This window comes from Mytilus galloprovincialis, chromosome 11, assembly GCF_965363235.1.
Source record: "Mytilus galloprovincialis chromosome 11, xbMytGall1.hap1.1, whole genome shotgun sequence".
NCBI classification, from domain to species: Eukaryota; Metazoa; Mollusca; class Bivalvia; order Mytilida; family Mytilidae; genus Mytilus; species Mytilus galloprovincialis.
In genome coordinates, this window is record NC_134848.1 from 18,857,282 (window position 1) to 18,884,546 (window position 27,265).

The 27,265-nt window shown below is 31.3% G+C and overlaps 2 protein-coding genes across 4 annotated transcripts in view; one reads left to right on the plus strand and one right to left on the minus strand.

Annotated features, from left to right (window-relative positions):
- Window positions 1-273: 273 nt before the first annotated feature.
- LOC143051797 (uncharacterized) lies at window positions 274-21,860 on the minus strand. Of its 3 annotated transcripts, none has more exons than XM_076224733.1 (13): window positions 21,727-21,860; window positions 19,902-20,002; window positions 19,318-19,503; window positions 17,448-17,510; window positions 14,506-14,697; window positions 13,020-13,217; window positions 11,854-11,928; window positions 9,449-9,505; window positions 8,329-8,397; window positions 7,039-7,110; window positions 5,152-5,238; window positions 4,752-4,820; window positions 274-2,026 (listed from the first exon to the last, which is right to left on the minus strand). In XM_076224733.1, exons 2-13 carry the CDS (start codon window positions 19,993-19,995, stop codon window positions 711-713), a joined length of 2,478 nt encoding a protein of 825 aa, XP_076080848.1. In that variant the 5' UTR covers window positions 19,996-20,002; window positions 21,727-21,860; the 3' UTR covers window positions 274-710. The 3 variants fall into 3 exon arrangements, with proteins under 3 accessions (XP_076080848.1, XP_076080847.1, XP_076080849.1); XM_076224732.1 differs by lacking the exon at window positions 21,727-21,860 and adding an exon at window positions 21,080-21,233; XM_076224734.1 differs by lacking the exon at window positions 21,727-21,860 and adding an exon at window positions 21,143-21,209.
- A 3,614-nt stretch (window positions 21,861-25,474) lies between these two features.
- Window positions 25,475-27,265, plus strand: part of LOC143051799 (aminopeptidase N-like) — a 31,952-nt gene continuing 30,161 nt past the window's right edge. Inside the window, exon 1 of the mRNA XM_076224735.1 lies at window positions 25,475-25,580. The gene's annotated coding sequence lies outside the window, so the exon portion shown is untranslated. The remainder of the gene's footprint in view (window positions 25,581-27,265) is intronic.

The window sequence follows — 27,265 nt, forward strand, 5'->3', positions numbered from 1 at the left end:
GAATTGAAACATTTTGATAGTATTTATCTGGATATGAAGCACACAGCTTCTATAGTAAATTCTATATTCGAGGGAAGTAGTTTTTTTTTATGCCACGAGTGTCATACTACTGTACAATTCTGACTTATTAAAGTAGCCTTACAATAAACCGGAAGTATCAAATGAGCGTAAGAAACGCATGCCTTGTAAACTACATTTTGATTACTTGTATTCATTGTCATCAAACCATCTTCAATTAGGGCTAACTGTCGGCTTTCAGTGTTATCAACGCAATTGTGAATCTAATTTTATTCACATATATTCTACAAATATCTTAGGATAGATTGTTCTTTTTCGCTGTTAGACGCCTTTTTAGACATACTCGGCTGTATCAAGGTAAATAGTTATCATTGATTGTATCTCAAGTAATCTTAAGAAGTCTGTAGAATTAAATTATGAATTAGGAAATGATAAATTACTCAGAGAGTGATAATTTGCAACGATTGCAATAGAGACTTTAGAACCTATCGAAACATGCACAATGTCATTAATATTGTGTGACAAAAAGCACTGATCAACTGTTAACAGAAGTGTCGTCCTGAATGCTATTGTTTGACGTTCTTATTTCAGATTTATATACAGTTTACACATGTTCTCTTATCTGGCTCTATACAGGTCTTACTTTGGTTTTGTAGTCGAATTTCCTAATTTCTAATTTTTGTTTCACTGAGCTACATAACGCGACACAACTTTCCCTTTTTTGTCAATTTTTTTTCCATCGCCTTCGACTTTTTTCTCATTTTCTCTAAGTACATACGATGCTCATAAAATACTTTATCCATTTTTGAATGCAATTCATTTTCCTCTCTCCGTAGTTCTTGTTGGATCGTCATGTTTTGACGATTTCCTTCGTCTTTCATTTCTTTTGAAATTTCTTGGAGTCTTTCGTCTATTGCTTTCATTTCCTCAACTGCTGTGTTCATTTGATCATAAAAGTCAGTGTTTTTCAATGCTAACATTCGCTGATTGTGTTTTGATTTTGTTTCTTTTACCAACTTTTGGAAATCTCCCTTCACTGTATCATACGCATCTTCTGCCTCTCTTTTCTCTCTTTCTTTCTCTTTTAACAGGTTATTGGCTTTAAAAATTTCGTTATAAAGATCTTCCATTTCTTCTGAATTAGGTCCAACTTTGTTGCAAGGAGTACTGCTTTCATTTTCGCCTTTTGTTGACATTATGGAATGCTTAATTCTTTTCTTTTGTTCTTCAAGCTTGATTTTTCGCTCTTCTTGTTGATGAAATTCTTCCTGTTTTTGTTTCTTTATTTCTCTATTTATGTCAACTTGTTTTCCGTACATGTTTTCAATTTGCTCAATTTCTTTTAATTTTTCCATTTCTATTTGTATCCGTGATTGACGAGCATTTTCTTTGGCGTCTTTAAACAAATTATTTGAAAAGCACATGCTTTTGTTTTGTTTGACGACAGTGTCGATAAAATCCAATAAATTTTTGATCATTTCCGCTCTATTTTCCGCTGCAGCTGTGTTGTCCATAGCGAAATAACGCCCATGACATTTTTCTATGTACGTTGTTAATGGTGCGCCTGATTCTTTTATGTAATCTTCAATAGTATCATTTTGTTTCTCCAATTCGTCCATTCTGGTAAATAAGATAATCGAAAAAGCTTCCATTTCCTGTCCAAATATGTCAAATAATTGGTCTAGGGATTCAATTTCTTCTTTAGTAAATCTACCAATCTGGAGCACAAGTAAAAATACATGTGGACCCGGAAATGACATATGAACACAACGAATGATATTTTCTTCAATTTCTATTGGAGATAGTTTGGTATCAAACAATCCAGGAGTATCAACTACTATGATTTGGCGATCATTAATTTTGATTTCACCACGTTGACACTCTTTGGTAACAGACAGGCCTGCCATTTTCGATTTAAAGTATTTTTGTCCAAGGATAGCATTACCAGTTGCACTCTTACCCGATCCAGTTTTTCCAACCATTACAATTCTAAGTTGTTTGAAGGTGTCTACAAGTTGAAAAAAAGATGTTGATAACAAGGCACATTACTCAAGTTTTCTTTCGAAATACACATTAATGCTGCTTTGTTAGCTTTGTTCGCCACTTGGCGTCCGTCGTCTGTCGCTTTTTACTTTTTACAAAAATCTTCTCCTCTGAAACTACTGGGTCAAACTAAACCAAAATTGGCCACAAATATCATTGGGGTATGTAGTTTAAAAACTGTGTTTGCTGACCCGGCCTGCCAACCAGAATGGCAGCCATGGCTAAAGATAGAACATAGTGGTAAAATGTAGATTTTGGCTTATATCTCTGAAACCAAAGCAGTTAGAGCAAATCTGACATAGGTAAACTTGTTATAAAGGTTAAGATCTACCCGCCCTGAAAATATCAGACAAATCTGAGAACCAGTTGTTGGGTTGCCTGCCCTGAATTAGTAATTTTAGGGAAAGTTTACAGTTTTTATGCCTCATTTATGGGCATTATGTTTTCTGGTCTGTGCGTCCGTTCGTTTCGTCCGTTCGTCCCGCTTCAGGTTAAAGTTTTTGGTCGAGGTAGTTTTTGATGAAGTTGATGTCCAATCAACTCAGGAGCCTGTAATTCAGTGGTTGTCGTTTGTTTATAAATGTGTTACATATTTGTTTTTCGTTCATTTTTTTTACATAAATAAGGCCGTTAGTTTTCTCGTTTGAATTGTTTTACATTGTCTTATCGGGGCCTATTATAGCTTACTTTGCGGTATGGCTCATTGTTGAAGGCCGTACGGTGACCTATAGTTGTTAATTCTGTGTCATTTTGGTCTTTTGTGGATAGTTGTCTCATTGGCAATCATACCACATCTTCTTTTTTATATTGATACTTAGTATACATGTTCCTTATGATATGATCTTTCAAATTATAATGCCAAATTAGAGATTTATCCCATTTTCACGGTTCACTGAACATAGAAATTGATAATGCGGATTGGGCATCAGTGTACTTGGGACACATTCTTGTTAGTTATTATCTTAAATATTATTATAGAAAGAGATAAACTGTAAACAGAAATAATGTTCAGCAAAGTAAGATCTACAAATAAGTCAACATGTCCAAAATGGTCGATTGACCTATTAAGGAGATATTGTCAATTATACATGTTATAGTGATTTTTTTACAAATTTTCGTAATTTTTTGTAATCTTACAAAAACCTTCTCCTCTGAAACTACTGAAACAAAACTTGGTCACGACCGTCATTTATGTATCTAGTTTAAAAAATGTGCCCCATGACCAACCAAGATGGCTGGCATGGCTAAACATAGAACATAAGGATAAAATGCAGTTTTGGGCTGATATCTCTTAAAATAACGCATTTAAAACAAATTTGACAATAAGTAAAAATGTTCATAAGGTTAAGATCTATCTGTCATGGAATGTTCAGATGAATTAGACAAACCATTGTTGGGTTGCTGCCTCTGAATTGGTAATTTTAAGGAAATTTTACATTTTTTGTTAATTGGTTATTATTTTGAATATCATCACATATAGAGATAAACTGTAAACAGCAATAATGTTCAGCAAAGTAAACTCTTCAAAGAAGTCAAATGCCCTTTAAAGTAAATTTTTAACAATTTTTCGTAAATTTTTGTTATTTCTTACACAAGTTTTCTCCTCATAAACAAGTCAGACAAATTTAACCAAACTTGGCCACAATCATCATTAGTGTATCTAGTTTAAAAAATGAGTCCGATGACCCTGCCTGCCAACCAACATGGCAGACATGCCTAAAAAAAGAACATAGGGGTAAAATGCAGTTTTAAGTTTATATCTCTGAAACAAATGAAAAGGAAAACAGTTGCATTTATTTATGCATAAAAATATTTGGTGAGCGACACAGGCTCCTTGGATCATCTAGTTAAAAGGGAATGTTTAAATCACAAATGTATTATGTATTAGAAAATTAATAAGAAATAGTGGATTCGTAAATGATGATGAACGAGCGACTTTAGTTCAAGTTGATTATCGTTTCCGAATACACTACTTCATATCAATTCTCTAGCTTAACCCATTTCTAGTAAAACGACTGTCTGTTTGACGATTCAAAGGAATTTCATAAAAATGATTTCGTATTTTGTCTTTTTTATACTTAAGTTAACATAAGTTAAATATAACTTAATTGGGTTGTAAGCTACCTTATTGATACCAGATTTCATATTTGTCATTACAAGTTATTTAAATTACATATATTTTGATATTTACGTTTTTTTTAAAGACATATATTAAATATATGGAACTTATTTTTATGAATAGTTAAAAAAATTCTAATTACCAAAATTTATAAATGAATTTATTTAAACAGTTTCCTTTTCATTATTTGCAAGAAATTTTTTAAGGTTTTTTAAACAGTATATCGGAATTCGGTAACATGGTTCTTTTTTATGGTATGACAAATATAAATGTGAAGGAAGCGTTGACATTATTTGGGTCAACAACTCTGCAAGCTTAAACATGTTAAAAGCACAAACGGAAACCAGAAATAGACAAGTGTTTATATAATATCTCTTAGTGCATAAATTTGTCATAGAAGTAGTGAATACATTTAATAGAGTATATGGAACATAGTGATCAACACCGAATTCCCTAAAGATTTAGAAATAAACTTGTCATATACAGGCTTGATTCATCTTTCTTATTTATAAATTTGAACATACAAAATAAACCTCAACAGAACTACTAATATCAAAAAGTATCATCTCACCTATATCTTCGTAAATAGGTTCTTCATAGGTAGTGTTCTCTAACAGATAGTTTGGAACATTCACATAGTCTGAAATAATATAATAATTTAAAGTATTGTGCTTGAATTAAAGCAGTACATGTATGATAGATGATGACACAGTATAATCCTAAACAAGCAGAGATTATATTATGTATAATGTATAATGTATATGTTTACCATTCAAGGTATCAACAATACAAACAGAAGTAAATGGTGTAGAAATCATAAGTAGCTGATGCGTTTGCAAATATCGAAATTAAGGACGTTTGTAACTTAGTATGGTACATGTAACAAAGAGTTAAAATAATAAAATGAGTATTGCGTATGTTTGAGAGCAATTTTGTTATATTTGTTATTTGGAAATATACTATAATGTTACCGTTACTATTTCCTGGTCTATAATTTGGGTAATCGTAATCGTCATCTGAGATTTCCTCTGGCTGTATTTCATACGGATCTGTCAGCTCTGAAAAACAATATCATTTATATCAAAATATTTAGTATATTCATAAAAGATGAAAGGGATTAAAGGATAAAAACACATTAAAAATAACAAGAGTCACCAACGAGTCTGTTCCACTTGCCTAGGTGTATCTGCAGTTTCATAAAGCACGCCCTCAATTTCTGTATGCTGGAATAGTATATCGGAGCAAATCCATATCGCTGTATCTCAAAAACGATTTCTGATTATTGCTTTATACTTCACACACTTCTTAATTATATTAATCCAAAGATCTTTATACTTTTTGGTGATGATTGAAAATTTTATTTTGAAGTAATTGAGTTTTGTAAAAAAGAGGGGTTTTTCCCGTGTTGCATCGTATCCTAAAAACCATTTATGACTATTGCTTACAACTGTAACATATAATAAGCTTCTATCTATCAATTATCATGATTATCGTTTTTGAGATATTATTCAACAAGAATGTGTCCATAGTACACGGATGCCCCATCCGCACTATCATTTTCTATGTTCAAAGGGGGTAAAATTCTCTAATTTGGCAAGACAATTAGAAAGATCATATCATTAGGAACCTGTGTACTAAGTTTCAAGTTGATTTGAAATCAACTTCATCAAAAACTACCTCGCCCAAAAACTTTAACCTGAAGCGGGACAGACGGAAGAACGGACTGACGAATGGAGGAACGAACGAACGGACGGACGAACGGACGCACAGATCAGAAAACATAATGCCCATAAATGGGCCATAAAAATCGTGTTTTAACGTGTAATAACTCCAATAAAAAAAATGAAAAAGCTGTTTGAGCGATTTCAGTTATATTTTCGCGTATTTCAAGACAAGAGAAAAAGATTTAGAAATTTGTAATTTTAGGGAAAGTAGTCGTCTGACATTTTTAAACTTTAAGAAAAACAAGTAGATCTCAACATTATTTCCCTGTCAGACTTTCTCTATTAGATGATAGAAAAAAATGGCATTTACCATTATATAAATAACATATAGCTGAGAGGGTGATAGAGCATATTGTAACCCCGAGAAAACATTGTCAACCGCGGCGAAGCTAAGGTTGACAATGCTTATTCGAGGGGTACCAATCTGCTCTATCATCCACTCAGCTATGTGTTATTTGATTTATTATACTGAATGTCCTATCATTATAGTCTTTTCAGATTAATGTTTTATTTTATTTTCTATGACGTCACGTACATAACAAAGTTATGGGTATTAGAAAAACCAACCAAGTTAAGCAAGTTGTTTTTTGTTGTTGTTGATTTTTTGACAGTCCAATAATAAAATCTGAGCCAAAACGTAGAACCTTAGCATTGTTTTTAATTACTTGATGTAACTTCAATTCATTGTCCTTTAAACTATCGATTTTTAATTGGTCTAGACGAGAGGATTACATTAAAAAAAATTGTCACCCTCTCAACCATGTGATAGAGTAAAGTAACACCCTCATTTCAGCCAATAAAATATGACATTTTAACGTGAAGTATAATAATATGTTTTATTTTTAGCAATGTTCGCTCCTTCGTTTTTCTTGTACTCATACACAATGTGTATAAGATTTGATTGAATGTTTTCATGTTTCATCTTCTAAAATCTTACCGAGGACTGATATTTAATGTTAGTTAAAGTATCATTTATACGACATATGATCTCTCTGTACCTGTATTTGTTTGTTTCTGTGTTGATAAAGTTTTGAAGTTGAAACAAAATAATAAAGTCATGCTCAAATGTCTGATACGATTTCACTAAATGAATTAGATTGTTTTTTGTATCTTATATATAAACTGTAATCATACCCTCTTCATAAATATCCTCGATATCGTATAGCGATGTGTTTTCTGATTGTTCATCTTCGGAACTAGCCGTTTCTACAAAATAATCATTATAATTAGAACTTATGGCAAATGATAGCAAATGGGAAGAGTTTAAAACCATAACCATACTTGATAAAACGCACAATGACAAAACGCGATACAAGCAGTTGACGACCATCTGATGCCCTCCGATGTGACTTTAAAAATCAAAGGCATTTACACGACGACGGGAAAGAAGATGCAATGTCTAAAATGCCATGAACAAACGATGTCTTTTGAAAAGAAAAAAGTAATTTTAGATCACCACATTGGCGTGAAACATGAAGGATTGAAATATAAATGAATGTCAAGAGGCACGGTTTGCTAGTGGTAAAGTTGAAGTCGATTCGTCAATAATTTTGAGGACACCATAACGCATATTATTTGGTTGTCCTTAATGAAATATCTGATCCAGAAATGAATGTTCCACCATACATGATTTCTACACATTTTGAAATATATTACTTTAGGTGCATTTGGCAAAACTTTTAGGATTTTTTTGTCATCAATGCTCTTTAACTTCGTACTGACAAAAATAGCGACTGAATGACAATTTATTTTAGCCTTGGGTTAGTGTTTTAGTTTTGTATATGCACACCGTCTTATTTACACATCATTGGTCATCGGTGATACATACATATTTATAGCATATATTAAGGGCATACAATACAGTTTTGAACCCATAATGCAATGTTGATGAACATTTGCATATAAGCTATTTTTTACCTGATTAAATCAAATATGTTATACAACATATACCTTCATGTGCTACTTTTTTTAGTAAATGAGGTCGCTACATGTATTTCAGGTCTTTGCTCAAAATTCGAATTTGTGGACGTATTTTTCATTTTGACAGATATACATAACTTTTTTGTTTTCAAAAACACAAGCAGTTTTTTGTTAAATCATTTGTAATTTCTGTTAAAAGATTAATGTCCTATTAATTTATGCATCTTATTTATTTAGAAATAAGTCATATTTAACAAATGATCATGAATTAAGAAAAAAACATCATATTTTGTTGCATCTTTATCAAATTTCTTGAAATTATATTAAGATATATACTCATTTTCAGGAGTATGAAGTTGAATTTGTACGTTACTTCGTGATCAAAATGGGAACTTGAAACAAACAAATAGTAATATTGCTGACTGTTCTAGATCTGTTTTGAGAAGGGGTGATTTTTCTTGTTAGTTCCTTTTTCAGTATCGTTTAAAAAACTATCTTTCATACCTTTATATATATCCTCGTCAACGTCGTCTGATGTCTTTCCTGACTTATCATCATGTGAAATACTCAGTTCTGTTCAAAAATGATCATTTATATGTAAACGTTAGTAAGATGATACAAGATTGGATCGTTTCAATGAACACATGGTAGAAAAAAGGGACACAGTTTTAAAAACATCTGCAGTTTTGCCTTGCTACACTATTTAATGATTTGTTGAAAAGAAAAGTTAAACATACAGATAAGAGTCCACTCTTTCACACGAAACAACATATCATAAGTTGCACTCTACAAGTTTTTTTTCGAAAGATTGCTTAGTGTTCTGTTGATGCCTTTGCAGATAAAAAAGATTTGGTTGTCCATTATTGAATATATATTCCGATGATTTTGCCACTACTGAAAACGACTATCCTATGACTATTGACTAATAATTATAATCAGGTCATCTGCCTTTACTGCAGAAAGAACTGCTTATCCTCATCTCCCTTTCACAACATATGTTTTTAACCCAACCCACACTTTGGTTTCATTCTATCAAATAAATTTTATTTTATTTTATTTCTTGATTGTACATATAAAAAGAAGATGTGGTATAACTGCCAATGAGACAACTCTCCACAAGAGACCAAAATAAAACAGAAATAAACGACTATCGGTCACCATACGGCCTTCAACAATGAGCAAAGCTCATACCGCATAGTCAGCTATAAAAGGCCCCGTAATGACAATGTAAAACAATTCAAACGAGAAAACTAACGGCCTCATTAATATACAAAAGATGAGATGTTTATTGTAGGTTGGTTAGCGTACAAAAAGCTATATAATGAGGTCAGTTTTTTAAGAATTGGTACGATCAAGTAAGAACCACGATAATAAAACTTTGAGCCAAAAAACAAAATCGATTGAAGTCGAATGCATGATACTTCATCGGTGTTAAATCTGAAAAAAAAACATCAGTCCTCACTGGCTAGTTAATAGTACGAATACTTTTAAGACCATTCATGCACCGAGATCATTGGGGATGATTCAGATGTTGATATAATACAAAGACGCAAATAGAAAAGGCAAATTGAAGAACCGATACAAATGTATTAATCCAAAATAGATCATACTATTTCTAACATACCTTTAGCTTCCACATATGTACTGTAGTTTCGTTTCGGAAGTGGAGGTGGTATATCACCTAAAACAAGATTAAGTGAGAAAAACAATACATTTAAATTGATATACACAAAATGATATGGACTTTGAATATAAGACAATGACGCATTTTTAAGTATATATTGAACATTTGCGATGGACCAACAGATTAGTGCGACCTCGAAATCTTGTTTCTACCAGATCAGAAATATAGGTCGAATTCGTCCATTCATTACAGAGAATGCAGAAAAGACACTTGTATGCTCTTTAGTGACGTCTCGCTTGGACTACGGCAATGCACTATTATATGGATTTCCCGCAAATGCAATCCAACGATTACAGCGTGTACAGAACACAACTGCAAAGTTAATCACAAGGCAAAAAAAAAAACGTACATGTTAGTCTAATTTTAAAACACCTTCATTGGCTACCAATAACATTTCGCTGCAAATACAAAGTGTTGCTTTATGTGTTTAAAGCTCTGAAACAGGAAGCACCCGTTTACCTTCAAGAACTAGTTGAAATTAACAAGCCAACAATAACTCTTTGGTCTGAAAACAATATGCTTCTAGTCAAACCAACAGTAAGAACAAAAACATACGGAGAGAGACGGTTTGATAGAGCTGCCGCCGTTTTATTGAATGACTTACCAAAAGAACTGCGAAACACGGAAACTGTGAATGCTTTCAAGAAAAACATTAAAACTTATCTATTCAGACAGGCTTTTCCACATGATTAATAATCGGACAGTGTTAGACTTTTATTCGATCTCAGTATATATTATAATGTATCATACTTACTTTTTATTGCATTTGTATTTCCTTTACTCTTTTTATTTTTAGTCATTTCTAATACTTACTTATTTTTATTGCATTTTTATTTCCTTGAAATTGAAGCTCCTCTGTATTTTGTTTTTTTTTAATTTCAAAAATGTATCTATATTTTAAAATTATCTTATTTTGTAAGACACAAAAGTTAGAGTTCTATAGAAATTGGGAATCCTCAAGCTAAGTTTCTTTCTTCTAAGTTACTTATATTTTTAACAAACTCTTTTAATAAACATAACGTAATGTGTGTAATAAGGCCGAGCGGAGCGGAACGGAACGGAACGTCTACACAAGAAATGGCCAACCCCAATCAAAAACATATTAACACAAGTGAACATATATTGAATGAATAAATTTGATCTATGATATGATGTAGTACAAAATCAATAAAATAAGGGTTGAATAGATAATTCAGAACATGTTTTTTTTAATTTGAAACCACCAATAAATGTGACACCCTATTCTTCATTATTTATTGCTGATCGAGCCAGTTTGAATATACGGAAATAAGACCCCTATTCTTGAAAGAGTTGTGAAGATTGTTTAAAAATAAGATAAAAGATCTGCCATCAAATCATTATTGTTTCAGAAAGTGATAACTCATGTTATCAGTCTTGTGATAAAGCCAATAATACAAATGAAAGTAGCCAGACATTTAACTGACGTTCATATAACAAAATTTACAAAAGATCTTCTGAATCCGCACATTTTGAAGTTAAACAAGAGTGTATACCTCTGTGCACCCTGGTTTTGTAGTGACGTTGCGTGCTCTGTACTGGTTTCATGTGTGATGTTTCGTTGAATTTTTTGAACAAGATAAAATCGGCTCAAATTTAAAGAACAGTATATATAAATAGCCTTCTTTGTACATTTTAAAGGTCAGGTATTTAAAGTAGAATTTTTCAAAATACTTTTATATTCATATGTCATACGTTCGTTATGGATGAGATCTGAGTATCTGAAAATAATCGAAGACATCCGTTGAGGATCGTTACAATCTCAATACTTTTTAACATAATTCTATTTTCTAAAAAGAGTTCTGTCCATGAATGTATAAATATATAACATTGTGTTCGGATGCTTAATCAAGTCATGATATCTATAGCTGAATATCATTACATATCTTTAAATCACTCATTCTGAATTGATCTATATTCAAATTCCTTTTCAACGGGGAAATATGATATTCAATTTCACCAATTTGTTATAAATAGCAGCAAAAAAAAGTTGTGAAAATATAACTCGATTTAGACAATACAAATCGAGGTAGAAAATAGAAACTTAAAAGTTTCAATAGGAGTTGGACTTGGATACATCGAAAATATCAGTTTCTTCTACTATATAATGCCTTGCAGTCAAAAAGACAATCAGGAGTAGGACATGATTTGTAAAATATATTATGTTAATAATAAATCGACTACACTGTAATTCTAGTATAAACACTTATAAAACAACGTTTAAATAGGATAATACAGTTTACATGACATACAGCATGTACAGACAATCCTTTTTTACTAGCATTCATATATGTTGTCTTACTGAAAGTTGATTTATCATACATTACCTTCGTTTGTTTTCTGTTCCCTGTTAGCGTCTTTATCATCAAATCCGGACTGTGATGTTTCAATGTGTGCTTGAGCTGCATTTGTACATGGGACTCAATTATTGATTTTTAATATGTATTCATTGAATTAATACTTTTAGTAGATTTGAGATTGATTTGTTTTTAGGCAAGGTATAAAGATGAAGAATAAAAGTTTTAAATAAAAGTGATACGTCAGGTTTTTTTTTTACTTCATATTCCACCACAAGTGATTTTCATATTAAAAATGAGAAACCAGAGATGTATGAATAACTTACGTACAGTATGAACAAAAAGTGCTCATCTTACATTAGATATGCAAAAAAGAAGTAATTGTATGTAATGAGTGAGTGCATATTATGTCGAAATGACAGGAATTGATATTTTCTTCGAGGTTCCAAAATCTTGCCTTTCTTGAACTTGGAATGTCAATTGTGCAATGAAATTATTTGTTTTTCAAAAGTAAAACAAATTAAAAATTCTAAAATTTCCTAACCACTTAACTTATATGAAATTAAAGTTCAATAAAGTTCTATAGATATGCTAGTTTGGAGCCGATTTTTTAAAATGTAAAATGACCAAAACTTAAATATTAATTAGTTTTAGAGATTGTTATAATAAAGTTTTCTGAAATCTATACATCTAATTCAAGCTTTGAAATTAAAAACAAAACGTGAATTCCAAATCACGTTTTATTTAGGATGCTCAATTCACTCAAGTTTATTTCAAATTTATTGTCTGAATTATTGTCAAATATTACATATTTGTTTTTCGTTCATTTTTTTTTTATATGTATGAATAAGGCCGTTAGTTTTCTCGTTTGAATTGTTTTACATTGTCTTATCGGGGCCTTTTTTAGCTGACTATGCGGTATGGGCTTTGCTCATTGTTGAAGGCCGTACGGTGACCTGTAGTTGTTAATGTCTGTGTCATTTTGGTCTCTTGTGGACAGTTGTCTCATTGGCAATCATACCACATCTCCTTTTTTATATGAAGTGTAATTTTTTGTAATTTTTGACATTTAAGACATGTACTATTTGGAAAAACTTCTTTAATATTAACATATTATAAATGAAACTACTAATAATTTCGGTAAACATCTTTTATTGTGTTTATCATGTTTGTCAAAATTCTTCATATGTTTGTACCTGCAATACTTTCCTGATCTGTTTGTTCAACGTAGTAGTCTGGAATCCATCCTTCTGTATTACCATGTAATACCCATATCCAATGTCCATCACTCGTTACATACACATGTTCCACAACATCACCTTTTCTCACATTCAGGTTATCCGTGTCGTATTCGGATTTGCTTTTGAAGGATTGTTTTACCTTGTAAATTTTTCCTTTAATAAACATTTCCATAATTACATTTTGCATTTTCTGTTTATACTTTTGAGAAAGATTAATTGTTTTTTATTTTGTAATTTATATACTTCTTCATATATCAAATCAAAAATAAGTAAAGATGGACCATCGGTATATTTAAAATGTATGCATTAGATATATATTGAAGAAAAAAAAGGTTTAAAAAAGAAGAGCGTATTTCTACACGCATTGTTTTACATCTTTTTTTGACAAAAATAAAATAACAAAAATACCGAACGCCCAGTGAAATTCAAAAGCTCACACACATCTAATTTCGGGGCCTTTCATTGCTGACTATGCGGCATGGGCTTTACTCGTTGTTAAAAGTCGCAAGGTTACTGATAGTTTTTAATTTCTGTATCATTTGGTCTCTTGTGGAGAGTTGTCTCAATGGCAATTATACCATTTTTTATATCCAAAATTCAGAAACTCTTGAATCGAGACAGACACAAACATGCAGAAGATTATGTCTTCATCATATACACATCAAGTATAATCCCTACCGTTAGGGGTTTACTATCATATCATCATAAAATATATAAGAACATAACGCGTATCATGCCAACAACTGGGTTTAGAATAAATGTGTTTACTTTCAATGCAAAGACCTTACAAGTAAACCAATATTACTACAATAATATGCAATACGAAATATGATAGAATGACATGATAACTGCATGTATACTTAAGATTTAAACGTCCAAAGTTCGAACTGATAAATAATAAGTGATTTAAATCAAAATGCACACTATTATACAAGTAATACCGATAAAGAAGACAACATTTGTTTATCTACATGACTTATGTAACTAGATATAACAAAAACAATAATTTTTAAAACTTCAATACTTTTATCGTACATCAATTCATGTTTACAATACTCAAAATATATACACACCATTCAATAATATAATGTATTTGGATAATTTACCGAGACATTGTGTTATTAATAAAATTGGGGCATTTGAAAAATATAGAGGCAATATCGAATAGTGTGTGCAGAAAAAAAACTAAAATTTGGTTTTCATCTGGCATGAACCATAGATTTTTATTTTCTTTGGTTTGAAAAAATACTTAAAATCAAAAAATGTTTTAGTTTCATGCAACGTGTTGAAATAGGTTAACAGTACAAGAAGTTTGATGTGAATATAATCGTAATGAGGTATACACGTTGATACTTAGGGTTCGTATAAAATAAATACAGAAACATTTTCAATATTTTTCTTCTGTATCTTTTATATTTTAAACAATATTATTCTAAATTACTTTTAAGAGGGACGACTTCTGTTGGTTGAACAAGATTATCCTGGATCCACCCCTCAGTATCGCCATGCTCTACCCAGTGCCAACCTTCTCGGCTGTCTATTAGTTTGACAACATCTCCTTTTCGAACATTCAAATTGTCTGTATCGTAATCGGATTTACTTATAAAATCACACAAAACCTTAAATACTGTTCCTGCAAGATAAGTTGGTTTATGTATCAGTGTATCATTAAGAATGAAAACATATATATAATCCCTGAAAATTACCAGTGATTTTACGTTAAAATTTTTAATAATTATTCTACAAATTCCCTGAAATGATTTAGGGATTATCAAAGTTACTGTGTTTCGATATAACAATTTAAAAAATGTATTTGTTTTTTTCTTATTCATTGAAAGTCTTAATTAAACAGTTTGACACGATTCAAATTGTGTAAAGGCTCTTACCATCTCTCATATTTCATACAGATTACATTATTACATCATTATACATTAAGATAGGAGGGAGCATGGATCTAGAAAAATAACAAATCCAGAAATAAAAGCACTATTTATCATTTGACAAAAATGTTAATCCACAGTGCATGTTTTTTGTGGTAAAACAAATGGCGAAGAAGGTCATGGAACATCTGTTTTGTGTACTTCGTGTTCAAATGAACAAGCATTTCAAACTGAGAGAACTGACACAGCAAAATGTATAGAAAGACAATAACAATCAAAACCAAGGAGTAAACAAAGACTCACAAAACCAAAGGACATTTACATCAACAGTTATAATGAAAAATTAAGAAACAACACGAACTCCACTAAAAACCGGGAGTGAAATCAAGTGCTTCGGAAGGGTCCGCATTTCCTGCACCGTTTACGGCACCCGTTGTGTTATTTCTTTGTTCAGTCCGGTAATGATGGAAGGTTATTATGACTGAGGATGAATATCAGATATTATTTCTGACACACTTTTGTTATAATGGCCAATCAGCTCATGATGTCGACCATAAACAGACAGAACGAATGCTTGGGAAAGTAGAAAAAGCGATACAAAATCTTGATAGCCTCTAGATTGTGTACCTCGGATGTGTGTACTGATAACTTTATTTCTGTTAGACGTATAGTAAAATCTGATTCGATATGTGAAGGAAAAGTTTGGTGAACCAAATAGATGTGCTTGTAGAAAAGCAGGGCAAATGTGTAATAGTTAATAGTCAACATTCTCAATTAGTTTGTAAAAATAGATGGATCGTTGTTTTGAAATATTGTTCTTAACATTTAATATGTTGTGCCTAACATTTTAATTTATCTTACCTCCTATGCATTTCAAGGTATATTATTGGTTAAAAGCGTCCGAGTGGATAACATGTATATTCCATATTAGGTTAGTAGGGAGGCGGGGCTTATTTCAATACACGGTTAGTAGTTGAGTTACGACTGTTGCACTATTTGATTACTTAAATTTATTGAAATTGCTGTTCATTATTGTTATATCAAGGTTGTTGATATTAAATTGTTATTGTTGACATTAATTGTTTTGTGCAGACCAATGAAAGAAGGTTCTTAAAATTGAACACTCGAACACTTTAATATAACAATAGATAGATGTGTATTGATAACAAAGAAGACAACTCTGGTCTTAATTCAACAAATAAAGATTGTCGGTAAGATAACATAGTGTGCAAATGACCTAAAACGATATATATGAGTTCAGTAGATTCCATATGGGGTTCGAGCGTCGCTCTCACCCCATATGGAATTTACTGACCCCGTATATATCGTATTAGGTCACTAACACACTATGTAACTAATAATATAGTTCTTAACATTTTACAATTTATGTTTATAAGGATGTTTAAATATGATTTTATAGAAAGAATTATTTAACTTTTATTCATTTTGTTATGTATAATCCCTGACGTTTTTCTTGTGATTATACATAATCCCTGTGCATTTTAGTTATTATATATAATTCCTAAACTGACCACTGATTCTACAAATTCACTGTAATATATATACCTTTGTATTGCAATGAAACTCGAAAAATAAGCATAGATCTGCTGTATGTAATACAACCGGGATGAAATTGTATGAAGTATCTGCAGTATCGATAGTCAAATAATGATACAATGTTCATGATTTTGACACAGTATGAACCTACTGACTAGTCGCATTTTGTGTGATATGACAATTGGCGCAAGATTCTGACTATGGCAGTTGGAACCTGTGCATGCATGGTCATTAGACACACAGTTTTTTTAGAAGCTACATACATCATGTACGCGTTTAGTAAACTTAAACATTTATCAATTTCCATCATGTGATGTGCAAATTAAATGCATGTGTTAGCAGCTCATTATTACATACAAGGTTAAAAAAAAAGGTTCATAACAAACTGACAATTATATCAGCAAAAAAGGGCTGGACACATTTATACTTAATTGTTATGAAGCACTAATGCTGGAAACAAAACACAAAAACATAAACTATCGATTTTTTTTATAAAATCAATTCTGCTGGTTCATCATAAACATCGTGGATTGACTCCAGTATGTCTTTTAATTGTGCGGGCCGGCTGAGTGTCCATTTTTAAAAGTATCTCAACTATTTATTCAAATACATTGCAAAACCATAGTTTTTGTGTCAGTGAGTTTTATTTTAATTTGATAAAGTAATTGAGATGTGTACGACTTTGACCACCATAAGCAACCAGAAAAGTTAATGATGTTGATGTTGATGGATACCATCAGTCATTGTACTCGACTTATACTAAGCATAATTTATAATTGAATATCAATGATCCTTCCATACAATGTTACGGGATTTTGAAAACTGTTTTACTGGAAAACTACGGCAGCAATATGTTGTTCCGATCAAAGAAAAGCTGTATGTGTCATTTAATTGACTTCAATCGATCAAGTCTTACCAAACAAATATATTCAGTACAGTTGCTTACCTGTTGACGAAATAGTTTCTTCTGATTTTGAACTTCGGGTTACATTATTTTCAATGGATATCCCTGAAAAGATAACACGTTTTATCTTCTGCATTTTTCTTCTTCATTTTTAATTATGTTCAACTTATACTTTGAACCAATAATGTTAATCAAGCGATGGTTAATGATAACAAATTCCAACAGTAACAAAAGCTTCGATAATCATACTAGTATGATTTAAAAGATGTATTGCGTTAGTAAATTTCTAGTAAATAGATATAGGAAGATGTGGTGTGAGTGCCAATGAGACAACTCTCCAAGCTTATATACGCTGTTAATGTATTAAAAAAAGGGACCCTAAAGAATCTTCATTATCAAAATGTTCCGGAGCGTTTGCATTAACAGAATAAAGGATTTGAAAGGTTTGAACATGATACGGTCAGACATTTGAAAGGTGCAATTTGACTATAAACTATTAATCCTACAATTGGATGTGAGAGAGGAACAACACCAGTGAGTACTATTTGAAATTCCAATATACAACTGCATTTAAAAATTATGAACTCCTTCGCCTTCAGTTTTCCCATCAAGAATTTGAGGATTCGAAACCCTGTCCTGGCAGACACTTAAGTGAGAGGTTTAATTAGCTATTAAACCAGGGTTAATCCAGTTTTACATACCAGTAAGGAAATTCTTGTACCAAATCAGGTATACGCCAGTTGTTTCCATCCACTTAATAATGTTTTGCTATTTGATAAGGGACTTTCAATTTTGAATTTCGGTGGAGAACGGTATTTTTGTTAATTTGGTTTAGCCTTATGATCTTGATAAAAATATCAACGCAAAACCAGGAGCATGTGTATAATAGTCAGGTGACAAGAGCTATGTTCTTTCTTATTTGTTTTTTTTTAATATTTTCCATGCATTCCCATTCGTTAATTAAATAAAGTGAAAGAATATGCACTAAATTTTGTAGTGCTTTTTCCAGTTTGAAGAATCCCTGCAAAAATCCTTTAAATGTGACATGATAGAAAGCAAAATGTATTTCTTCATTCAAATTTTTTTTTCTTAGACTTATAGTTTTTCTTCGTAATTCAACCTCGTCGACCCCTTTATATCTCTTATTCCTGTATCATGATTATCATAATTTTATTGGATCTAGTAGGGGTATTGTTGTTAATAGTTTTCTATCATTTGAAATAGGGGGGGGGGACTTTGTCCTGAATGCTCTTGCATTTATTTGTACTGTAGTCCTGTTATTTAATTGTGTCATTTTAATGTTATACTTTACATTGCCATAAAAGCGTGAGGTTTGACTAGCCGCAAAACCAAGCTCATCCCACAATTTTTTTCTTAAAATGTCCTGTACCAAGTCAGGAAAATGACCATTGCATATCATAATTCGTTTCTGTTTGTTACATTCTAGTGTTGTGTTTCTGTTGTGTCGTAGTTCTTTGATATTTGCAGTGTTTCCCATAGTTTTAGTTTGTAACCCGGATATGTTTTTTTTCTGAATCGATCTATGAATTGAGGACAGCGGTATACTACTGTTGCCTTTATCTTCTAAATAGTAAGATTTTCTTTCTATGAATGCTTAGCTCGGTTCACCATGCGATTTGTACCCAGTGAAAATGACATAACGATGAACAGGGCAAAATTTGTAAAAAAAAAACCGATTCACATAAGTTATTCTGTTTTTGATGAGTTGAAACATTGACACATATATGTGGTGTTGATTTCAGTTGTTATGCAGAATAATATTGAGAATAGAAATTGGGAATGTCTTAAGTAGTTTTAAGTAAAGTTTTAACTGATATATATAATTGGTTTACGCTGGACCATATAGTATAGTAATGTTGAGTAATAGAAAGCTGATTATTGGAAAACAAACCTTGAGATTTTCGCGATCGTACAACATGCAATTTTGGAAACCAACCCCATTCATTATCTCTGAAGCCACACCACCATTCGCTGTTATTTTTTTTAGCTGCCTGTATAACTTCTCCTTGTTTTAAAAACATCTGTTTTGTAGGACCTCTTTCACAGAAATCGTCAAAAGTTTTAACAACTTTCCATCCTTAAACAATAAAACATTGTTTTTTTTAAGTTCCAATCAATTTTGTCCATAGAACTTGACAGGTATAACTTTACTCATACCAAAGGTTTTTTTTTTTTAAGTGCTAACATAACTAACATTTATAAGGGAACAATTAATGGTGGTATTTCACCTTAAGATGTACCAAATTCAATTCATTTTTTTAAATTGATCAGCATTGTGTTTTAATAGGCATGAAGGTAACAATTTTATCATGCAAACGTGGAAATCATATTTCTCTTTTGGACATTAATGTCTGTCTAAATAGGAAAGTAAGAAATAGAATAAAAAGGCATATTTTTATAAATTATTTCCGATGATTTACTATTTTAAATCAACTTTCATCATATAACTGATTCTCGGAATAGACATGCATTCACCTTTAATCTTTTCACAATCTCTGTCGTTTTTGCATTTTCTACATTCTTGATGGGTCTTCTCATTTTGGCAATAACAAACTGCACACACCCACATCGTGATTCTACAAAGTTATACAAATATAAAAGATATATGATATACACTGCAGAAACAAAACAATGTTTATAGTTTTATTAAAGCAGATTAATTCATGCTAACTTAAGAAGACCACAACTACTCTGACAGTTTTAAGAATGAACTGGCGCTCCTGCTTGGAAAATAGTATTATTAAAAAAAAAAATATCTGTCCCTCAGTCCACCTGCAGAGGCAAGGGTAGTAGTAACATAAACGGTACCAATGTTTCTGCACCATATGCACCATGTAAGGCTTTCAGAATAGAAAACATTACCGTATGAGGATGACCTCACTAAGATTTTTGTTATGTTTAATCATATTGATCAAATTAAATACGTTACAACAATGAAATGATATCTATGCATGTGAGATAGAAATCAGCCTTTTAAACCCAGTCATACGACCAAAGTTACAGTAGATTGTGTAAATAACTTGAAATTACTTCATAGATAAAAAGTGCTTGGAGATATGGATAGAAAATATACTACGACAACCAATACAGTAAATCAGAGTTTTCAAAAAAAATCAAAACAATTGATTTACTTGTGTTTGCTTAACGTCAAATAACAAACAACTTACTACAAACTTATGTTAAAAGATACTAAATTTTGTTGATAGCACTGATAAGTTTGTACGAAAAACATCCAAATAGTTAACACAAAGAAATACACATAGGACAATTGATCGACGCAAGGGTCTCATAAATATATTTTAATACTATTATACAATTTTTATTGATATTCAGCGTTTGTCATTTTATAGATGCATGTATATATCTATTAAAGTCCGTGGGTAAAAATGTTAACTTTTATGCTTAACTGAATACAAGGCAACTTGCAATTTACATCATAAAAGTATCCTTGAATTCAGTATGTGGGTTTCAACTATCGAAATGAAAGTGATTGACACCTCGGTTGTCATAGGTGACATGTAATTCTAAATATGCAAACACTAAAGCACAATATACATATGATATACGTGTATGCACACTCGTATAAAGTTTTATGCGCACAATACATTTTGTATTAAAACATATAACTAAATAAAAAGATCCTTTCACAATACCTAAAGTTCTTTACGATGTTCTTTGTGATTGTTTGGTATCATATCTGTATCGCTGAAACTTACATCTATCTCCACTGTGTAGCATCACCGCCGGATAAAGGAACCCGAAGTAAAGAAACAATGATAGCAATTCTAACTCCCGTAAAGAACACAACAATTAGCCGATACTCAACGTACATTGTATCTGTTTTATTTACATGAATTTTTCTGTGTAAACATTATTTATTTCGAATTTCAGTATTGTTCAAGCTTAAATGTGATTCACCTTTGTTATATGAAAAACATTAATTGAAACGTTGAAAGATGAATGTTTTTTTTATCAATTTTGAACTCCCCACATGCTCCTTTAAACAAGTACCATTGTATCCTATTCTGACGATTTGAATAATGAGACAGCCAATTAAGCATAACAATCAGCCCTTTTTAATGATCTTTCTTCATTTTAAAAAAATGGATGGCGCAGATTCTTGTTAATTTAATACAAAATTTATGATAGAGAAAACAATAACATAAGGGAGAATTTTTTTTACTAAAATAAAACGAGATAAAAGAAAATAAGTTACATTTAGTAGGCTTCTTACAATATATTAGGACAGGCATTTTGTAAAAAATCTGCTACAAAAAAGAATGAATGTTTTGAGACTTACCTGCCAACTACTTTTCTAATGTTTTACCTGGATTATTTACAAATCAAAATGGACGTGTGTGTTATCAATATAAACAGTCTTTTAAAAGAAAAATTAAAAACTATCTGTGTCAGCATAAAACAGAAGTATTTTCCACCTTTCATAATCTTCCAAACAAAGATAACCATAAAAATTCTTTAAAAAACATCAACAGTTGACATCAAAATCATCAACATTCCTTTCGCAGCATTTAGGAGTCCAATTCAAATGGAAACATTATGGCATTATTCATTATGCAAGGAACTATCATAACATGTTTGAATTGTCACTGTGATAAAATCTCTTTCGATTTGCATCAAACTATCAAATTAAATATTTGATACAATTTGAAAAAAAACCAAAGCTGGATTTTCACTTACTGGAGATAGTGGGGAAAATGAAGATGCAGAGACGGCCGCCATAGACACGTGAACAAACATATGCCAAAACAGTCGGACACCCGGTTGAAATAGAACAAAAGAATCGAAGCTCTTTGTTAGAGAAGGCGATAAATGCTTACTGTAATGTTTACTATAGTAACAAAAATTTTAAAAGTTAATAGAAACAAATAAAATGACAATTTTCTTCTCAATAACGAAGTGTTTTATTTTAAAACACCATTTGCATAAGTTTTTAATTTATCTATTACATAGTTAAGCAGAACAATTAGATATCAAGTCGACGACATGGGTATCTATCAAGTTGGATGACGAAAATGCATAACCTCCGATTTTTAATTTTTTTTACCACGGACGGAGAACATATCAATCTATTAGTTCAGTAATTTTCGTGTCTGCCCTTCCATTATGTGACTCAAGAAAAAAATCCAAAAAATGGGTAACAATTATATCAAAAAAGTGAAAATCGAGTGCACCTTTTTATGTTAGGGTGTGTTTTAGTTGAATATTTTATCTTGAAATCTTACAAAGCAAGAATATTTGATACATCATCTCGCTTCAAATTCTATCCTTTTCATATATCAAAGCTACAGGTTGACTTTATAACATAAAAAAATCACAGTACTTGAAGATGAAATATATGGGTCAAGTGAAATACCTATCTAATGAATTACAAAAACAGAGTAAGTGTGTTCGAATAGCTATTTTTTTTACTAAAAGTACTTGACGACAGTCTTTCAAGTTGGATGATGAAAATGCATATCTTCGAAAAAAAAAACATTTTTTGAGTGTGATAACTAGGCTTTATAGTCTTCAACCACTAAAAAATCTCGTCTGCCCTTCCACGAAATAATTAATTAGAATTTTTTTAAATGTTTATGAATTTTCGAAAATTCCACCTGACAACCGATCAGACAATAGTTTTAAGTCGAACCAATGCAGATAAGATCATTAACTGATGCTCATTAGCTAGTAGATACATTTGTCTTTTAAAATACAACTGGCATTTAAGGATCGTAATGGTGCTATGTGGATAAATTTATCGGTTTTCAAGAGCAAAATTGGCAGCGCGTCATCCCTACAATGGCTTCCATTTTTACGATTGCGAAAATGAACTGGCGTAATGGGGAGATAATTTTGACGAAGTAGAATCCAGATTGAAAAGGGAGTCGATGGCAATCGAATCTTTAGATATAGCCAAAGTGTATGTAAACTGAAGATACACAACATACAAGAAGAATAACATTAACCTGCATAATCAGCGAATTAGAAAGCTTAGTCAGATATACATCCTGCAGTGAGCATTTTGGTCGGTCTTAGTCAAAAGTATCAAACCACAGTTTCTTTGAGCTTTTCACGTGTTATTTTTATTGGAATATAGTTCTACCGTTAATTTGAAATTGTGTGCTTGTCCCTCTTTGTATTCAAAGTAAGATAATTTGACTGGTTAATTTTCCCGTCATTTCATTATTATAGGGATATAATTTCATATATATTTTTTTTTCGTAAAAGTTCAAATACTTTATATAGGTTCTAATCATAATTTCTCACTAAAGCTTTTGACATTGGAATAAAATGGTGGTTAGGGTGTTCGGTTTTCTAGTTTGCACGTATGAATATATTGTGTGTGGTTGTGTTAGTAGTGTCATAGCATACATGTATTTGCTTGAAAGAATCTAGAAATGCAACTATACTAAGGCAATTTATCTGCATCATTTGAATTCTGACATAATCATATTCACCATATTAAAACAACACATGATTGTACAAGTAACAGGAGCAATCGATATATATGTACATGTATAACACATTTCACATTTATCAATTGTACATAAAACACTACAACATGAAACAAATTAATAAAGATATTAAAAGAATACCAGATTAAGGAAATCCTTCAAAAAGAGGGACGAAAGATACCAGAGGGACAGTCAAACTCATAAATCGAAAATAAACTGACAACGTCATGGCTAAAAATGTAAAAGACAAACAGACAAACAATAGTACACATGACACAACATAGAAAACTAAAGAATAAGCAACTTGAAACAAAATATCACATATATTGAAAATTAAACAAAATATCCAAGAAAACAAATATTGCTGAATAGTAAACATATTGCTGAATGTAGGTAAAGACACCAATCATGTCAACAGGACAACTAGGATCTTCATTTGTAGTAGATTAAGACATTTTCACCTCGTAATCATTAACAATGTCCTACACGAATCAAACTTAAAATCTTTATTTATTACCTCTCGAACTCGCATGTTTTTCCGTGAACACATGGCCCAAGTTCTAAACGGTTGTCCTCTGAGAAAATGTGAAGTTAGTCTTCATTTGAAATCTTTGTTATTTTGAAACTGAGTAGCGAACCTCATTAAAAGAAAAGAAAATCAAGATTGAAAGTGAAACAAAGGTGAATCATTCAATTGTCTGATCATATCAAAATTTCGTGTGTATTTAAGTCTAGAATTTACCTATCTATATTTATGTGTATGTTTATGTCGGATTATGTGATCGTCTGTAGTCTACGGAGGTTATCTCGATAATTAATAAGATAAATTCTAGACTTAAATACACACGAAATTTTGATATGAATTATCGATTACATGCATGGTTTTAAACTGTTTATTTCAGACTTATTATAATTTGGATATACCCTTCAGTATGTGCAAATAAACGTATCATAGATACCAAGACTAATGACACTGACTGTCCAGCTGCAATGTCTATACATTTCTCTGTTAATGTTTTCCCTCGTGTTGGTTCTGTCTTTTCTCCCAGTCCTAACATTCGAAAGCTGACCATCTTTACTCTCTGTTTGGTCCTGTCGTAAAAAAATCGTACAGTTCAATTTCTGTTAAATCAAGAAGATCAAAGGTCAAAGACGAACACTTTTATATTTTTCTAGATGTCAGTATAATTGCAAATTTTGTCTTTTGTATATAAATAATATATATAAATAAGGAAAACTGTTAGAAGAGAGATTAAATGGAAAGCAGTGCTCGTTATGATTATATACAAATGTGTATTACATGTAATATTATATGAAGTTCAGGACTATTGGATTTTACAATCGATAATTTTAATATTATGAGAAAAATTTGCCTAACATATAGATAATGAACTTTTAAAGAAAACAAAATGTATTTATTTTCGACAATGTCATTTAAATCTAAATTGAATTGATTTCAATTAAGATAACGGTAGCAATCATTTGTGGTTTAATTAGTATTTAAAGTACGTCTCACAGCCAGATGTCCATCTTGTTCCGTAATCTTTAATTGCATCTATATTATTTTGAATTGGAAGACCGAGAACTTTTACAATGTAATTAGCCAAATTTACCTGACCCTTGTCGACAATTGACCACGAGCAAAACTAGTCAAAAGCGTTGTGTATTGTTCAAACTTCTTATGCTACTCCTTTACAAGGTAAGATATACTATAATATAATTGAAAATGTTCGGAAACAGATTTTTAAAATGTTGTCTTTAAAAAGTGTTTTTCATTGTAATAAAAAGTGTTTTTCATTGTAAAAAAAAGTTTTGAGTTGGTGTATATATATTCTGTTTTGTTTTTGTACATTTGTTTTATGTGTGATTGCTTTAAGATGACTGTGAGGGTGGGGATGTGTTTTTGTGATAAAGAAATAATTTTGAAATCGGAGAGCACTGTTCGGTTTGATACTGTGTAGAAGTCAATTGGTTTAATCAGAGGCGATTTATAATAATTTAAAGGACAAAGAATCTGCTGGAAAATCAGAGTGCGACAAATAAAATCAGAAAAATGTAAAAAAAAACAAAACAAAAAAAAAACATAAAATTTATATGATGATACGAAAAAGCAGAAAAACGGAAAATTTCAAGAAGATGTTTCATGCTCAAAGTTTGTGCCAAAACAATCCACCTGTTTGACGCTTCGTCTTTGCAATGTTTTATTACGTACCAGTATACCCCAAACCTTTAATCTCTACGGAGATGTTATTTCAGGGTGGTTTTTTTATCGAAATTTCACATGCGTTTACATGCGTCGCATTTGAACATCAAGAATGTAAAAATAAAAATCATACATTGTTCAAAACATAACAGACACATCAAAGAACATTAAAAATACAGGAAAGCAGTAACTGTTGTCTCTTTTTTCTAAGCTCAATAAAACCAAAAAGTAAAATAAACAACATCTTTTACAAGTATTATATATTAGACGTCGCGTACGGTGTTGGTGATAATACGGGGTTTGCTTTTCAGTTCGCCTTTATTGCATTTGTTAGAAGTTTCGGAATTGATAACTATATAAATGTATATATCAAAATGTGCGTAATTAAAAGTAGAAATGGAATATGCCTTAATATCAATATTTTTATTCATTTTTTACTCGAATGATCCCTAATAACACTGATTTTGAGCGTGTAGACAAGTAACACCGCGACATATGATCAACGTTGCTTTGAAGTTATTCTTGTCATTTTTAAAATATATTAAAAAAAAAGTTGTACTCCTAGCAAGAGTAGTCTTTGATGTAAATGGTGTATGTTTTGTATGTTTTATTTATGACGTCATCATTAACTGGACGCGTCTGACCAGGACGAAAAGTTCACTTTGTTCTGTGGCCAAGCCGAAAATAGAAAAAAATTTGGATAGGGGTGAATTTAAGACTGATTTTAAAAGGTAATTCAAATAGATTATTCCGAAAATGATATACTTTTTTATTCCGTATATAATAAGGAAAAATAATAAAAAGTTTTGTTACAACATTTCAAAAGATCGCGGCAGAATTAATGATTTTTTTTGAAATTTGCATTTCTGTCACAAAACCCAAATCTCGCATATTTTTTGGAGCTCTTCAAAATTCGAACGATTGCTGCAGATCCAAACCACAATTTACATATCCACCCTTCCTGTGTCAAAATTATACAATGCATATACAACTTTCTATGTCTTCAATTAGTAAGTATTGTTTAAATTAAGTCCTGAATTGTTCATTTTATCAAATCCGTTGAAATGTCATACTCGCCGTTTTCTGACGTTTTGGCGTATTTGTTAAGTGTCTTATGGAAAGTAATAGGCAGTTGCAGTCTTTTCTACGATACGAAATTTTATTCAAACGTGAAAACTTTT

Coding starts and splice junctions, on each gene's coding strand:
- LOC143051797 (XM_076224733.1), bottom strand. CDS start 19,995: ATGTGGGTGTGTGCAGTTTGTTATTGCCAAAATGAGAAGACCCATCAA. Junction 17,511..19,317: donor ACGATCGCGAAAATCTCAAG/GTTTGTTTTCCA, acceptor TTATCTTTTCAG/GGATATCCATTGAAAATAAT. Junction 2,027..4,751: donor ACCTATTTACGAAGATATAG/GTGAGATGATAC, acceptor TTCAACTTGTAG/ACACCTTCAAACAACTTAGA.